Genomic DNA, 12,203 nt, shown 5'->3' with positions numbered 1-12,203 from the left:
TATGTAGCATTGTCCTTGGCTCTCTTCAGCGCTTCCTTTGTTTTCTGCAGTTCTAAAATCTTGGCTTCCAATGTATCATCGCTTCCTTTGTCGAAATCTCTTGGTTTGTCCATCTGATTTTTTTTTTTTTTTTTTGCCATCGAACGACTCCATCGCTGTTATCAGTGATCAAGGAATTGGGGGCTTCCTGTAACCATTGCATTACATAATACTGTATGTCTTAAAGATTTTGTTTGATTGGCAAATGCTGTCGTTTTCCAAACCCAGTTACTCATAGGAATAAAGTAATGTGAAATTCCTAGGAATGCCTTGTTTTTTTCTGGCTCGTGTTTCTTGTTTATGTTCTGTCTGTTGGTTCACGTATGGATACGGCAGAGTTGATAGATTCCTGTATGGTTATTGACCAAGTCTGTTCGTCGTTATCTTAAATTTCTTAATGGTAACCTTGTGAACATAAACAATAAACTTCTAAATATGTTAAAACTTTAAACACGAATCAGATATGTGTAATTATCAAACATGTTTGTTTGTACTTGAACACAAAGCAAAACAAGTTTTCTCTGAATCAAGTTGAGTTGTAGTAGTTTCCATGGGAATTTTATGCATTTTGTAATTTTCAATAATTATGAAACTTTTTAATGATTTTTTTATTTCAATATAAAAATTAAGTGAACTGACCGCTTCTCACCCTTCGTCCTACTAAAAATCCATGCATTAATATGCAAAAGAGATGATACACACATTTCACATAAAACCAGCTTTAGACATGGATACCGTTACGGTGCAAAACATGTCATACCCCGTGAATTATAGATATAAAAAGTGAGGAAGGTGAAAGCCAAAGGAGCAGTTAAGACCTAAACTTTAGATTTATTTTGACGTCAATTTCGCAAAGAAAAGGCATAGTGAATTACAATTACAATGACATCATCATTCATCATCACCAAAATTATTAAAAAAAAAACTTACATGAAGTCAAAGGGTCGTTGCCTTTAGTTGGCAAAAACCAGGCATGTAATCATAATGTTGGGGGAAAGCTTTTTTTTTTTTTCCTTCTTTGTAGCCAAAGATTTGGACAAATATGAAGCAAATTTCATGGGGTCATCGACTGCCATTAGCAAGATGCCCTTTACAAATTATTTGCATACCACACGCTTCCCATTGTGATTATTTATTCATGTTTGCTTTCCGATTTATGTATAATTAATTAATTGATTATTGCATATATATATATATATATATGGGTAAATAAAAGTTTAGATTAGAGATGGTTCCTCTAATCTAGGGTTAGCGTATACCTAAGACACAATTGAAATTTACATAAGAATTTATAGATTGTCCACCAACAGTGACGGTGGTAGGATTTAAACTTAGTCTTATAAGCTAAAATTCATGAATCTCATATCAACACTCGTTGATTTTTTAATATATATATATATATATATATATATATTAATGTGCATAAATTTTATTTTTAATAACATATGATCTATTAATTCATTGACGATACATGGTATTATGTGTTACTCTCTCTATCTCATTAAATTTGTTCATTGTTGATTTTTGACAATTTTTTAAATTTGATTAATTATTATTTAACATTTATTATTGATAAAAATATAAAAGTATATTTTAAGACCTTAAATCAAGTAGTTTTTAAATATATTAATTTAATTGTTTAAAATATTTAAAATAATCATTACTAAAATTTTAAAATCTTAATTTTTATTAATGAATATATTTAGTGAGACGGATGAAGTATTAATGTATGAAATATATTTAATAAATCCATTATATCTCAATCCCTATTGTAAAATATAAAATATGAATTAAATTTGGATTAAACCTTAAACTCTTAGGTTGCGTTTGGTTGGATGGAATCCCTTTGAATTGGTGGGAATTAGAATCCAATTCCACCAGTTTCCCATGTTTGGTTCAAGTTTTTCAAGGGAATTGGAATCCCTGATGGAATTCAATTCCATCAAATGAGGGAAAGTGAATTTCATCCAAAATGGAGAATTCAATTCTCTTGTTGGAGGGAATTGAAATTTGACCATACTACCCTCATCAATCATTTGGTAACTTATTCATATATTGAATAAAAATATTTTTTTATTATTTCGGGTCGGGTCGGGTTGGATTTCTAATTCATATATTCGGGTCGGGTGAAACTTTATTTTGGTCGGGTCGGATCGGGTTTTTTTAAGTGTGATATTCGGGTCGGGTTCGGGTTTAGGGTGAAAAAACCGGACCGACCCGAAAATATATATAATTCAGGTCGGGTAGGATTAAGTCACTGTTTTTATTAAATAAAAATATTTTTTTATTATTTCGGGTCGGATCGGGTTGGATTTCTAATTCATATATTCGGGTCGGATGAAACTTTATTTTTTTCGGGTCGGGTCAGGTTTTTTAAGTGTAATATTCGGGTCGAGTCGGGTCGGGTTTTTTTAAATGTTATATTCGGGTCGGGTTCAGGTTTAGGGTAAAAAACCGGATCGACCCGAAAAAAATATATAATTTTACCTTATATATTTAGGAATAATTACAATAATACCCCTCTATATATAATTTTTTCAATTAAGTCAGTGTTTTTATTAATAAAAATATTTTTTTTATTATTTTGAGTCGGGTCGAGTCGAGTTTCTAATTCATATATTGAATAAAATAGTTTTTGGTATATTTTTTGTAACTAATTAACATACTCCGATTGGAATGTATCGAAATATTGATCTATCTTTTGGTAACTTATTAACATATTTTGATTGGGATGATTTTAACTTATAATGTTTATTAGCATGATTTTTATAATTTATTAAAATGAATAATCAATCAATAAAATAAAAATTTAATATTTTTAATTTTTTATAATATATTACTACATATAAATTGTAAAATAAACTAAAATAAAGCAAAAAAATAAAAAAAAGTAATTCTATCATTTTACATTATTAAAATCAAATTCATCTAACATGTCTACAAACTAAACAGAATATGAAATTAATTATCTAACGAACCAAACGTCACCTTATATCTTTAAGATTTCTGTTGGATCGTGGAACTAATTATCTTTAAGATTTCTGTTGGATCGTGGAACTAATTATCCCTAGGTTCTATATTAATCAATAGACTTTTAGCGTCAATAACTCCTTGACGAGTGGTGGAGAAAATAAAGAACAAAACACGGTGGCGAGCTGAATAATATATTATGACCATATGCTCCGAGTGGACAACAAAATAAAGAAATATATTATTTTTCTTTGAAACGAACTAACTTATGAAGCGTATTTGTTAATTGATTTGTTTTAGTGAGGGCACATGCTTCAATATACATAGCTCAAGTCCTTTTATTCCAGTTTAAGAAATGTATGATTATAACCGATTTTTTTTATTATACTGTTTTCAAAATTCAATTTTAAAGTAAGTGGTTAAAAATCCTCAATTTATATATTTCTTCTCTTTAAAGTTGTGGGTTTGATTCTCATTAGAAATAAAATCTCTTTTCTTTTTCTCACCAAATATAAATTATTAAAATAAATAAATTCTTATTCACAATTTGAAATAAAATATGACCTATCTGAGTGAATTAAAATTTAGTATTTAATTTTGGAGGGCTACGAATAAATTGCAGACATAAGGGAATTGATTATATCAGTAGGTCTACTCATCTCCTAAGTTTGTGGGCATAGATTTTAAATATAAAAGTTTCGTGCTCAGATAGAATTATTATGAAGTATAAAATTAAATGTATAAAAATATTTCATTTCTTTCAATCTTTATCTATAACATATTGTATTTTAAATATTTTATTCTTTTCATGCATAATAAATGTGTTAATTTTAGTATTTTAATATCATAAATATATGAAAGAGAAATTCACATGCAATTTTGCAATGTTAAATTAATTTTTTATAATGAGATTCGGAATTTTTTTTTCTTTCTTTTTTACAGTTTCGGAGTCTTTGTTAAATATAATACAACAGAACATATTCATTCAATATTGAGCAATTTGGGATTGATAAAAGCCTCACAAATTGTGTGATTGTAATTGGAAATTTCGGAAGTGGCCATTTCGTTAACTACTCCGACCGCTTTTTAAAAAGGGAATTGGACCCGCTCCCTTTTAAAATTAGTATTTTCTTTTATGATTTTATCTTTGAGCATGAGTTGAAATGTGGATTAATGATATTACCTTAATGCTGTTGAAAAACTCAGACGAAAATCAAAGCTGGACCTATCTTTCCTCTATATCAACAATTTATTGGTTTAAATATACATTTAATACTTAAATTAATATTTAAATTTTAATTCATAAATTGATATTTGAATTAGATACTTTCTCTCAAATTAATATCTAAAGAAATTTTAGCATATGAACTTCAATTTTATTTGTTGTTTTGGTATTTTTATTAATGTGATAATTTTTAATGATGTGATAATATAAAATTGTATAACGTGTCAATAATGATGACATCATTTACATTTACAATAAAATAAAATTTAAAAAAAATATAAAAAATGCCAAAATAAGAGATGTAATTAAAGTTTGGATATAATTTGGAAGTAATTTAAAAAAAATAGTTTAAGAGAATTCTTTAAATATTAATTTAAAAATATATAATTCAAATATTAAATATATATATAAATTAAAATTATATTAGCATTGGCATGTTTTATTTTCATATTTTAATATATATATATATATATACACTTAATAAAAAATAATAATAAATATATACACAACTTCTTAATCAATTATTCACTAATCATGATTACTGTATTGTATTTTTTTAATCACTATAAAGACGAGACTAGGAGTGGAATGGGAGCTTTATTCATGAAGTAAAGGTAGTCCTGTAAATGAAACGAACATTCAGCGAACCGTTTATGAACTGTGCGGTGGGAAGTTCGTTTATATTCGTTTATTTATTAAATGAACGAACATGAACAAAGGACTCGTTCATTCATTTACGTTCGTGAACGTTCGATTATATGTTCGTTCATTTATGTTAATTTATGTTCGAACAAAAGGCAAGTTGAATATGTTACGGAGATTATTGAAGTTGTTTGGATTTCAAAAAAATTGTTTTGTTGAACAAATTAACTTTAAGATTTTATTATGTTTATATAGCTTATTTATGATTTATATATGTTTGTTGTATTCAAACAAATTAACTCTAATGTTGCAGGTTATATTAATGGATTTTAAGTTGTTATTCTTGTTGTTTACTTTTTTTTACATTGTTCGAATAAGTGTTTTTGTGTGTTTGTGTTGTTCGTTTATTGTGTTCGTTTATGTTCGTTTGTTTGTGTTAGTTTATGTTCGTTTATTTATTAAATGAACGAACATGAACAAGTTATATTCCTTAATGAACGAAAATGAACAAAAAAATTTTTGTTCGTTTATGTTTGTGTTCGTTTATTTATTAAATGAACGAACATGAACATATTTCCGTTTGTGTGTTCGGTTCGTTTACATGCCTAAGTAAAGTTAATCAAACGACGTAGTGTTGACGTTTGGGAACATGATAAAGAGGTGAGGCAACAAGTAAGCAGATTAGCACCGAAAGGAAAAACGAACACCACGAAATTTCGTCTCTAAATTAGTGTGTATTAAGCTGAAGCCAAACCAATTAATTAACAACCGCCCTAGGATTGCACCACGTGGCATATCTGTCAATTTCACAATTCACTGTGTGGCCCCACAAAAATCTAACCCATCTTTTTCAATTACAAGCTAAACATACTAACCACAACATTAAATAAAATTTCCCAATGTTTTAAATAACCTTTATGATAATAAAAGTAATTATTACATTGAATGAATTGAAAATTATTCATTTACATTTTTTTTGAATGAAAAGTGAGAGATAGACAAGTTATTAAGCAGGAGATAAAACCAGCACCTACATAGGCTGCACAGCCGCTTCATCACCACGCTAAATTAATTATATCATCGGTCATTTTATTACACTTACGCGGAATATAACGAAAAGCTAAGACCAAAAATGCGGGGGTAAGCGATGAAACACCCTGCGTATTCGAATCTTGTTTGAATATAACGAGAGTTTTTTTTATTATGTGTTTCAATAATAATATTTTGTTAATTCACATCCTATGCCATGTGAAGTCCCTCGTAAATTTCCGATAATTCAACATTAAATATTGAGCATAGACCAATAACCTTCGAGAACTTGATAATTCATTCATCCAAGTGAGCTCGAAGGAGATTTTCACAAGTAGTTAATCTGAAATCACTCCAACTTGCACCATCTATATTCAATTTAATCCAACCCGATGGCTTCGGTTCCTACCTAACAGTCCGATCAATTCAACTACTCAAGGTTCACAATCAACCGATTAAACCTTCCTTGATTCCAATGCCCGAATAGCCTTTGCGACTAGTCTTGTGCTTGTTTGTAGCACGCTATCCAAGTGCAAGGATATTTTAAATAAAACTTTTTATTTACAGTTTATTCAAGAGTACCGAGGAGAGATTTTTTCAAACATTAAACAAAACTTATAAAATTTATTATATCGTTTATAATTATTTTTGAACTATTATTTGATATATAAATTATAGTTTATTTATTTTAAATTTTAAATATTATTTTTTAATTTTAAATTACAATAGAACTCATGATTTTTTATTATATTTATGATGAATAAAGATATATCGAATCCGATGTTTATAAAAAAATACCCTTTTAATTAGTACATATTTAATTTTGGGGTTATCAAAAAAGATATTAATTATGGGTAAATTACTCATTTGGTCACCTATCTATTTTTTAGTTTCTATTTTGTTCACTAAAATATTAATTTCTCCAAAATCAGACCTAATATTACATTTTAATTTTATTTTAATCATTCAAAATTATAAAATTAACGATGCTATTGATATTTTACCATAAAATAATATTATATCAGTATTAAAAAATAATAATAAAATATTATATAAACATCAGCGTTAATTTTTTAAGAACTAATGATAAAAATATAATTAAAAAAATAATAATGGATGAAAAGAAAGAAAGTAATAAGTGAGTCAACAAATAGGCAGTTTACTCTTATTGTTTATTATTAATTCACGAAAAAGTTAAGTCCTCGTCGTTTCCGTGTAATCATCAAATTGGGATCCCCTATCTCTCCAATAAGCAATTTGAAACACCATAGACAAGAAAAGCTTCAGTTTTCTAAAGGGGAAAATTTTAATAGTAATTCATTTGTTTCAGTTCAATTTTATACTTCTTTGAAATGGTTTAAGGCTTTAAGGAGAGATTCAAGATCCTACTCTCTGGGAGATAAGGGAGAGATAGGCTTACTCTTCAATGGGTCTTTGCACTTCCAAACCTTCCCCAAACCCTTCGTTTTCTCCTCCTGATTCTAGGAATACCCCTATCCCTCCCCGGAATAACAATATCCACCGTAAATCTAACTCTATTCCAGATTCTCCCTTACCTGATGGAGTAAACGGTTACCAAAACCAGAACTCGGAGGAAGATCAAGGTAAAGAAGAAGAGGAAGAAAAAGAAAGCTCAAATTCCAACAATGAAGGCAAGAAATATCCGTTTTTCCCGTTTAACAGTCCAAGTCCAGCTCACTACTTGTTTTCCAAGAAGTCTCCGGCGAGATCTTCGACCAATTCGACTCCGAAACGGTTTTTCAGGAGGCCGTTCCCTCCGCCGTCTCCAGCTAAGCATATTAGGGCGGTGCTTGCGCGGAGGCACGGGTCTGTGAAGCCTAATGAGGGCGCGATTCCCGAAAGAAGCGAGGCGGAGGCGGATGGCGCGGCGGAAGCCACCGGTACTGGGCTGGATAAGAGCTTCGGGTTCTCGAAGCACTTCGGGAGCAAATATGAGCTCGGAAACGAAGTAGGAAGAGGCCATTTCGGTTATACCTGTGCGGCGAAGTTTAAGAAAGGAGAGCTTAAAGGACAACAAGCTGCCGTTAAAGTTATACCCAAAGAGAAGGTTTCATTTTAAATTTTGTTTTTATATACTTTGTTTTAATTTCAGAACTTTGCCTTTTTGTGTTATGGGTTTGAAACCTTTGACATTGAAGAAATGAGATCCCTTGAGAAATACTTTGAAGGATTTTTATATTTTACTCGAATAAGAAAATAAATTTAAATATTGAGTTTTCTGAAATTGTTTAACAGAGTATAGAAATGATCATAACTCAAAATTAAATATGTAAACTCACGGAAGTATTTTTGGATTGCAGCATATGCTGCAATTTTATTTCTGAAGAGTATCCATTTTTATGCCTTGAACTGACTTGTTGCGATTGTTGACTTCTTTTTGTTGATAGATGACCACTGCAATTGCCATTGAAGATGTTAGAAGAGAGGTAAAAATATTAAGAGCTCTATCTGGACATACCAATTTAGTACAATTCTATGATGCCTACGAGGACCATGATAATGTCTACATAGTGATGGAGTAAGTACCATTTGAAAACATGAACTCGATTTTGGGTTTGGTGTGTTTGGGATCATTTGGTTTGATGACGATCATGTTTTCTAATTGGTTGCCATGTATCTTTCAGGTTATGTGAGGGAGGGGAGCTCTTGGACAGAATTCTTTCAAGGTATTTCTTCTAATAATAGCTTCTTCTGAGGTCAATATAGGAGTTTGAGGATGAATAAACTTAATTAGGATTTGATTACTTATGAAGTGAATGCTTCTGTCCATGCAGGGGTGGAAAATACTCCGAGGATGATGCAAAAGCTGTGATGATTCAGATACTTAATGTTGTTGCCTTCTGCCATCTTCAGGGTGTTGTGCACCGGGACCTTAAACCTGAGGTGAATTTATTTCCAGTTCTGATAAGGTTTCTGATATTGTTTACTGAGTGGTATTGAACTGGTTTTTGGGTTTCAATGTAAGATTTCTAAGTTTTATGTAAGGATCTCATTGAGGATAACCTTGGGCTAAATATTCTGATTATGCAGACAATCACCAAAGCATAGCCAAAGAGCTTCTGCTTATTTTCTTGGTTGTGCTCCATTCTAGTATATTCTAGTATATCACAGTTTCATCCTTCTAGCAGCACAAGGTTTTTTATATAATAAAAATTTCCCTGCGTAATATTATTCTAATTTTTGCTATTTTGTGATCAGAACTTCTTGTTTACGTCAAAGGATGAAGATTCACAGTTGAAGGCCATAGATTTTGGCTTGTCTGATTTTGTGAAACCAGGTTTGTACTCAAATTTGGATTCCTTAAGCTATGCTACTTTAGTTATTTGATTAACGTGTTCAAGTTTTCTTTTTCCATTTCAGATGAAAGGCTTAATGACATTGTCGGTAGCGCATACTATGTAGCACCAGAAGTTCTACATAGGTCTTACAGTACAGAAGCAGATGTCTGGAGTATAGGTGTGATTTCTTATATTCTTTTGTGTGGTAGTCGTCCATTTTGGGCACGAACAGAGTCTGGGATTTTTCGATCTGTTCTAAAAGCTGATCCAAGTTTTGATGAAGCACCTTGGCCATCTCTATCTTCTGAGGCTAGGGATTTTGTGAAGCGTTTACTGAATAAGGACCCAAGAAAAAGATTGACTGCAGCCCAAGCCTTGAGTGAGTGCCTGTCTTCTGTTATATTCATCATTCTTATGTTCTTGAAATTTTAGTCACAATTGCATGCCACAGGTCATCCCTGGATAAAAACGTATAATGATGTGAAAGTGCCCTCAGATATACAGATATTCAAACTCTTGAAGGCCTACCTGCGCTCTTCATCTCTTCGGAAGGCTGCGTTAAGGGTGTGTATATGGTGATATCACTTTTTAGTGTTTCCATTAGACTTCAGGTGGATTTTTTGTTTTCAGAAAATAAGTACTTCCATTAGATATCGATTTTGCTTATTTTATTACAGGTAGATGTTTTTATTGCTTGAAGCTTTCTCCAGTTACCCCTAATAGGTTTCCCATTTTTATAAAGCTAACTTTTTCCTCATTCTGCATGGGGTTTCTAGCTCCTATACTGTTTCAATTTCTTATTTTCCTTTCATTGGTATTTTTGCAGGCCCTGTCTAAAACTTTGACTGCAGATGAGCTGTTTTACTTGAAGGAGCAGTTTACACTATTGGAACCAAACAAAAATGGCTCTATAAGCTTAGAAAATATTAAAGCGGTTGGTTCCCCAACCCACCCACCCACACATAATGTTGAAAAGTTTCAGCAATTTTCTTGTGAGTAGTTATTTAGTTCTATTGCTCTGGTCAGGTTCTAATAAAAAAATCAACGGATGCCATGAAGGATTCTCGCATCCCTGAGTTTCTTGCATCTGTAGGTGATTCATTATCTTTTTTTTATGAGGAAATGCATATAAAATTTAAATGGTGGTCTGAATCTTTACACGTTTTCTTTTTGCGGTAGCTAAATGCACTTCAATACAGACGGATGGACTTTGATGAATTCTGTGCAGCTGCATTAAATGTTCATCAGCTAGAGGCCCTTGATCGGTGGGAACAACATGCACGTTGTGCTTATGAACTCTTTGAGAAGGATGGAAATAGACCTATTGTCATCGAAGAGCTTCTTTCGGTATGATGCTCTTATCTTGCATGACTCAGGAAACTTCTTGCATCTATTGCCCTATTTGGATGATTATTTAATTCCTATTATACAACATTTTCACATTATATAGAAGACGTGCACAGGTTGACAGCCATGAAAAACTTAATGAGTCATATGTATGACATTTATATTTTGGTCCTTCACAAGAATTAGACTTCAATATTCACCTGTTTTAGAAAATGATTCTCGTTTCGACCTTATGGACTATTGATTCTTGGTCTATACATGTTATGACACCTCGGGTAGTTCTGTGGTACAACCTAATAATTCAAGGTTAGAAAATGACGGAATTGGACACGACCGATAATATTATGAAAAAACATAACATTTTAGGTAGGATGCAACCTAAAATATTATGAAAAAAAGTGTTTTAAGGAGCATTTGTTTCCCTTTAATGGGCCTTTAAGCCTCATTTAATTCTCGTATTTGTTGTAAATGTTTTCAACTACTATTGATGGTGATGTTTATTATGGTATATATTACTCATACACGGATGCGAGTGTCGAGTATGGATATGTGTGCCACATGAATATGTTCATTTTTTCTCTTAGATTTTCCATGATCTGGAGGGTTTGTATGATTATATACCCGTATGCTCAAAAATGCTTTTGACACGGGCATGACTCGAGTACTTTAAGAAAGAGTGGAAGTTGCATAGATCATATTTTTAAAGGGTTTTGCTAATGTATGGCCTTTGGGCACTCTCTAAAGAGTGCAGTTAAGATATTATTTATAGCAATAGCATTATATGAAGTGCAGTTGTCGATAAAATTTTCCGTACTTTAAAGAGTGCCCGCAGGGTACTCATTAGCAAAATTCGTTGTTATAAAACCTAACATTGCGCATTTTAAGGTTCCATGTTATCTCCATTTTTACCATTATTTTTCAGGAACTTGGACTGGGGCCATCCGTGCCTGTTCATGCTGTTCTTCACGACTGGATTAGGCATACAGATGGGAAGCTAAGTTTTCTCGGATTTGTCAAATTGTTGCACGGTGTATCTAGCCGAACCCTCACAAAAGCTCAATAGAAACTGTAAAACTTAATAAGAGCTCCAAGAATTACATCCTTCCTGAGCTGGTTTGCCTAATAAATGAATCGGGTGAGGTCTTTGCGAGCTAGCCCGAGTATGATAAGTGGTAGAGTGAATTTTGCCATCTCAATCACCGCATCCCATCCCAAAGCGCATCGGTTATGGCTTATTTCCATTCGTCTGGCACAGGGTTTTTTTTTTTTTAAATGAATGGATGAAAAACACATAAGTGAAGCCTCGTGCAAGTGCAACTTAACATTGAAAAAGCTTTTAGTCATTTTTATGTGTTTTTCCACTGTAAAGTTGTAGTTTAAACAAATGTGTTCAATATATGTACATGTATGTATATAAAACTGGTTACAAGAGGCTTGAAAAATCTGACATATTTGGTCTAGCTATCGTGAGACAATTGATTGCTGTTGTATCATCAGCTCCTCTTCTGTGCTGTATAATTTGTGATGGAAGGTGTTATTGCGTATTTCCGCTTGCCACTATCGTCACTGTTCTAGTATCGAAAATCGTTTGCTCTTACTAAATTATTATAATCGCGAGGTTGGGAATTGGAGATAAGGGAGAAATTCATATT

At 31.8% G+C, this 12,203-nt stretch overlaps 1 protein-coding gene across 2 annotated transcripts; it reads left to right on the top strand.

Annotated features, from left to right (window-relative positions):
- The first annotated feature begins 7,128 nt into the window (after positions 1 to 7,128).
- LOC120125713 (CDPK-related kinase 5-like) lies at positions 7,129 to 11,811 on the top strand. 2 transcript variants are annotated; one of them, XM_039144073.1, is made up of 11 exons: positions 7,129 to 7,973; positions 8,314 to 8,444; positions 8,551 to 8,592; positions 8,701 to 8,809; positions 9,125 to 9,203; positions 9,287 to 9,583; positions 9,656 to 9,768; positions 10,031 to 10,138; positions 10,231 to 10,293; positions 10,384 to 10,551; positions 11,474 to 11,811. In XM_039144073.1, the coding sequence occupies exons 1-11, from the start codon at positions 7,332 to 7,334 to the stop codon at positions 11,612 to 11,614; spliced, it is 1,893 nt and encodes a 630-aa protein (XP_039000004.1). In that variant the 5' UTR covers positions 7,129 to 7,331; the 3' UTR covers positions 11,615 to 11,811. The 2 variants fall into 2 exon arrangements, with proteins under 2 accessions (XP_039000004.1, XP_039000005.1); XM_039144074.1 differs by lacking the exon at positions 10,231 to 10,293.
- Positions 11,812 to 12,203: the final 392 nt, after the last annotated feature.

The sequence above is a fragment of the Hibiscus syriacus genome, unplaced genomic scaffold, assembly GCF_006381635.1.
Source record: "Hibiscus syriacus cultivar Baekdansim isolate YM2019G1 unplaced genomic scaffold, ASM638163v2 tig00110437_pilon, whole genome shotgun sequence".
In the NCBI taxonomy this organism is placed as follows: domain Eukaryota; kingdom Viridiplantae; phylum Streptophyta; class Magnoliopsida; order Malvales; family Malvaceae; genus Hibiscus; species Hibiscus syriacus.
The sequence above is the reverse complement of the archived record's forward strand: the minus strand, read 5'-3'. Positions and strand labels throughout refer to the sequence as shown.